Source organism: Haliotis asinina, chromosome 8 (assembly GCF_037392515.1).
Source record: "Haliotis asinina isolate JCU_RB_2024 chromosome 8, JCU_Hal_asi_v2, whole genome shotgun sequence".
Lineage (NCBI taxonomy): Eukaryota > Metazoa > Mollusca > Gastropoda > Lepetellida > Haliotidae > Haliotis > Haliotis asinina.
This window is the reverse complement of record NC_090287.1, coordinates 2,193,558-2,198,876: the sequence shown is the minus strand read 5'-3', so window position 1 is coordinate 2,198,876 and position 5,319 is coordinate 2,193,558. Positions and strand designations below refer to the sequence as shown.

The window sequence follows — 5,319 nt, the reverse complement described above, 5'->3', positions numbered from 1 at the left end:
TTAAAAGGTACAATTACTAGTTGGGAATTGAATTCAGCTTTACATGCAGTTCGATTTGAACATATTGTTAGGGTATTAAGTCTTAATGTTTAATACCCCAACACATCTCTCTCTTCACAGCTTTTTGAGTGGAGTGAATTTGAGCTCCATGCCTGGCAAGGTTTACTGCCTCTGATTAGTGAGTATAACGCTAGGTTTATGGTTAATAACCGAATACACGGCAGATAATGATGACTGAGAATACTTTGTTTCCATAAACGTAAAATGTGAAAGATTCAACATATACTTACCATTTCATAATCTAATATACTTACGTACGTGCGTGCATGCATGCGCACGCAAATATAACCACACACACACACACAAACGACCCTGATTAATTTATGTCACTCAAGTAACTGTCTCAACTGATATCGGGTTGTCAATTGCCCGATGCCCATATCCGTTTCACCGTTACGTCATATGATTGTTAATTACAGTGGTGAGATTCTCCAACGCCAGGGTTTCCATGTTACTCGCTGACACGTTAAGCCGGCAGACTGTTCATCCTGACGAACATTGCTAGCAGATACTGTACCATAAATCTATTTATATTAATATGCGGCCTCAGGGCAAAAATAGTTGAGGATGTGAATGTGACAAGCGTGACGTCATTTGCGCGATTGATGCACGTGTTTCTCAAAATTAAAACAATAACGGCTTTGTGCGACGCTTTTCTGCGATTAGGGTTGGGAAAGGATTTGGGCGAATTTCAACCCACTATTGCAGGGACACAACCAACTTAAATTCACATTTCTACAACTACACGGAGCCATCTTCCAATAAGCTATAAAGGTTACCCCTATCATCATCGCCTGCGGTTACTCTGACCTTGACAAAAACCACGTGACACCTTATCTCCACTTTAAAACGGCGGGCACGTGTTCTAATAATCAAGGATTTCTTTCCCTTTTTCACAGTCAGTCACTTTCGAGATTGCGTATTTCTGCCTAAAACGAATGTCATAGACCGAACACATAGTGCTTGAAAAGGTCATGGCTTGACACGTATATCAATGGCGAGAACAGTGGCCTACTTTAAATTTTGAATTTAACAGTTTTCACATCAAGATAACGTACAACTTCAAAAGATAATCCATTCATTCATGTTAACTGGTGGCTCACTGAAATAAAGGCAAATCATATCAGTCTTGACACGGACATGTAAGTACGTTATATTTTACGCTGTATGCAACATGCCGTGCGTTGAAGCCTTAGGGAGATGTATCCAGTGAAACCATGGCAGAACAACTTAGACCGTAAACGTCTCCTAGGATCGGGAGTGAGTGATAGCGCCATACACCTGTAGCTACCTGTTGTCAGTATCGATCACCTGAGCTCATCAACAGGTATATTTTACCTGTCCGGTCACCTGTGTCATTCAACAGGTGGCAGACGAAGGTAGCGAGATAGAATCGATCGGTGCTCCTCCAGCGATTTGCTCGTCAACTACCCATCAAAGAATCACAGAAAATATACATTCCTTTAGAAACTTCACATGTTGTGTACCTTAACTGGCTGACCTAGACAAAGTCAAGGTCGGATCGTTCACAAACAGAATGACACGGACATATATTGTAATATTATAGATCATTTTCGCTGGATGGCGGCGGCGGCATGCCCAGCCATGGGTCAACTTTGATATTCAAATTTTGTCAACGGTTGTCAGTTTTCACAAGTCAAACCACACCAAACATTTTGAGTAACGAAATCGATTAAGATCATCATCCAGCCGTGTGTATGCATAGCGACATTACTACAGCTTTTTTACTGGCTACTGCGAGTCGCGGATTGGATTTCAAAGTTTCAGAAAACTTGTGTCCTAATTAAATAAGTCCTCCCTTGAGCGAGCTCACTGGTCCTCGTTAAAGGGTCCGAATGACTACTCGCAGTGACCAACTGATGGTCTAACCAGTTTGGGTTTGGTGTGGTTGGACATGGGACATGCATTGAGAGATGTACCATTTAAGAGAAAACAGAAAAGGTGGATTTTGTATAAACGCAATAAGCGATTGATTTTAATATTTTTTTCATTTTTCAATTTGAAACATACTCAAGTTTTGTATTAAATACAAACAATGATAATTGTACAAATGAAAGAAATGAATTAGTCATAAAAATGAGATATGACAAAAAGAATTGTCTCTTTGGTGACCACATAATTTAACACAAATATAATATAAACAATATTTATATAAATCTATCTTACTTAAGTAGTTGGTTTTCCCCCTGAAGAAATAGTAGGAAGCGATATTAAGATAAACAGACCAAGGAATAATAAATAATATATAAGTTAAATGAAATCCCATTTCACAAGAGCAATGAATCTTCCTAATATTTTAAATGCAACTCGGAAGACTTGTAGATTGATATTTATGATATAAGGCACGGTGATTGACAATACTATAAAGATGGATTATGTGAAAAAAATGGTCCACTTGCAAGGCCACATTGTGGTGTGAAAGCGACAAGGGTGTCCAAATAATAAATATATGCGGAATGAAAAAATATTTTACTTTACACGATTTACATAAATAAACTTTGTTTTTGTTAGGTAGCATAAAATAGAATAGTATACGAAAATACGTTGTGACACTGGCGTATCGGTGCGTCCTACCGATCAAGTCTTAACACTCAAAGTCAACTAATGTTTCTCTTAAAAAACGAAATGTCAACAAGTTTTACAAGGTTTTTCAAACCTTGAACAAGGCAGGGTGACACAACTCCTGGTGGAAAAAGTCCTGGACACAATTACTTGCCATCTATGCTTAGCTGGTTAAAGAATGGAAGACGCAAACTTTTCCCAACGTCCAAAGGAGATCCACATGTTCCATAACTACTAGATCCTTGGGACGCAATGCTGCCAATGCTGTCCCCTGAAATCGATTCCGGGGAGGAGGGTGGGGCCGTTGCGAAAACGTCGTTGGCACACATAGTGTCCCTTGAACATAAGCTTGTGCACAGGTCAAGAAGATTGTCCTCGAATACAGTTTGCTGGTTGTCGTTCCTCTGGTTCAGATTGAGCACCGAGTTGAATTGCATAGTTGTAAAATCCATAGCCGAATTGTTCACGTTTACATTGATGTTCAGTTGTGTCTGAACGTTCAATGGGGTTGTCGAGTCAATAATGTCAGACACTGGGGAATAGTTGAACACAGGGCTTGAACGGCAGCTGTCCGATGAACGACTGCTAGTTGAAGAGGAAGATCCCGAGTGAAAGGCACTGTACGAGAAAATGTCACCTGATAATGTCGGGCTGAGGTTGGTAGGACTACCTGTGGAACTGGACGGTGGAGAGTCGAACGATGAACCCAGAGAGGTGAATTTGATGGATTTTGGTCGCTCGATGGGAGTTGGCTGTTGGACCGATGTTGGCAACACCACAGAGTTGGCTTGTTGGTTTTTGTTGACAAGCTGATTCAATTTGCGTTCGTCTTCATTGTGAATGAAATGACACCTTGGTCCGTACGGACAGAAGCCGATTGTGTGGAACGTACGGCAAAGTTCAGTTTTGTACTTAGGATGCCTTGCCAAATTGCGAAGTTCATGGATGCCATGCGCGAACTGGCACTTATCGCCGTACTTACAATGTCCACTCTCCTCGAACGGGCGACACATTTCTGTCTTGTATCGGCTAGAGTTGATATTGCCACCTCCCTGCGTTCTGCTGCCTACAGGCTCGCTGAGACTGCGGTCCAACTTTTTGTGTTCACGTGTGCTTGTCACCGAGGTAATCCCGCAACCCAGAGTGTCATTTTGAGATATCAGCATATTTGATCCGGGTACCAAACTGTTTTGGGAAGATCCGCGACCTGTCACCGGCACGAAGGCACTGCTCGACCCTGTAGAGAAATTACGATTCCTCATCCCGACGAGAGAAGCAGACCCAACTATCCGGCGGTCTGTCGAAGCTGGAGCGACCTGTGACTTCATCTGGTTGTTTCGGCGATTCTGAAATAAGTAAACAACAAAGTAAGTACACACATATACAACGGCAACAAAATTAATCAACACCGGTGACACGGAAAACGCTTCAACAGCGGGGAAAAATCACGCGTTCGATCGTCGGCTATGTCCGAGATTTGAATCCACATAGGACATGACATACCTGAAACAAGTCGCCAACGTCGTAGAACGATGACATGAGAGTAGCAGACATTGTGAAACGTGTGTATGTTTATGTGTCTTATCCCTCCACAGCTCGACTACCTTCCTCAAGTATCCGAACCACGACTGACTTTGCTATCCTCGTGGTTCATTATAAACTCTTAGTGGGCGGAGCCACATGCCTGTCACTTTCTGGCTAATGCAGCGAGACACGCCTCCTCCAATCTGATTGGCTTAGCGTTACACAATCACCGGTGAATGCCGACGCACTTGTTGCGATAAGCACTTGCTAGTGGCGGAATGCTTAGCAGTTTTCCGACAGCGCTACACAAGTTCTTCTACTGTCGGATCTTACGATTGGTGTAGGAGCTGAAATAGCATCTTGAAGGAGTGGCCGATTGCACTGTTTTTTTTCCACCGATTGTTGTTATTATGTTTTGAGGTTTAAAGGTCTGTGACGTCACACACCGCATGCTTCGTGGGGGAGTAAGACAAATTTCAATAGAGGCCATCACTCTCCCTCTCCCGCTACCGGCTTGTCAATTTACTTAGATTTTAGACTGTTAGAATCTCAGCATCTAGACTTCAATAGCAACCGCGATGTTGAATAAAGTTTAAAGTACACACAGGTTATACGAGAAAATTGACAAGAAACGTCCATTAAAGTTCTACAACACGCCACCACGCTTGTTGATCGCGTCGAGGAGTGCGGCGTGGGAGCCACATGATAGGCAAGCGGTTTCCCGCGTTTTCCAGCTTTTCGCGCCAAAATGAAGCCAGCGCGTTAACAAAGCAAATAAACATTACTACTCGTGCGGCGAGTGGGGAAGGTAGAGCCCAGACAACTTTGTGCTTCACAAATCCAATATGACATCCAAACTTGTAGTCAGAATGAGTTTTTGTGTTTAATAATTTGGGAATTTGACGGGTTAAACCTTTTTTTCTTAAAATAATTAAGTTGCCTGTATCCTGCTGACTGGTGAACGTTGTTATCAACAATTTCACTCTTGACATAGAGAGTATTTGTAATCATGTCAGAAACAAATGTGTAGTACAGGATTTGTCAACACATACAAGTTTTTACATCGCAAATCATATAATAAGTTAAAGTGTTGGGTAGTCGCGACAGTATGTAAAATGTGCCAACTGATATAATTCGAATGGTTTAAATTGT

The 5,319-nt window shown here is 42.0% G+C and overlaps 1 protein-coding gene across 1 annotated transcript; it reads right to left on the bottom strand.

Moving 5' to 3' along the window:
- Positions 1-2,027: 2,027 nt before the first annotated feature.
- Positions 2,028-4,290, bottom strand: LOC137294912 (mRNA decay activator protein ZFP36L2-A-like). Its single transcript, XM_067826084.1, has 2 exons — positions 4,147-4,290; positions 2,028-3,989 (listed from the first exon to the last, which is right to left on the bottom strand). The coding sequence occupies exons 1-2, from the start codon at positions 4,195-4,197 to the stop codon at positions 2,790-2,792; spliced, it is 1,251 nt and encodes a 416-aa protein (XP_067682185.1). The 5' UTR covers positions 4,198-4,290; the 3' UTR covers positions 2,028-2,789.
- Positions 4,291-5,319: the final 1,029 nt, after the last annotated feature.

Excerpts from the sequence above, each read along its gene's own strand:
- LOC137294912 (XM_067826084.1), bottom strand. The coding sequence starts at position 4,197 with ATGTCTGCTACTCTCATGTCATCGTTCTACGACGTTGGCGACTTGTTT. Across the intron at positions 3,990-4,146 it reads ACGTTGGCGACTTGTTTCAG|AATCGCCGAAACAACCAGAT; the intron begins GTATGTCATGTC and ends TACTTATTTCAG.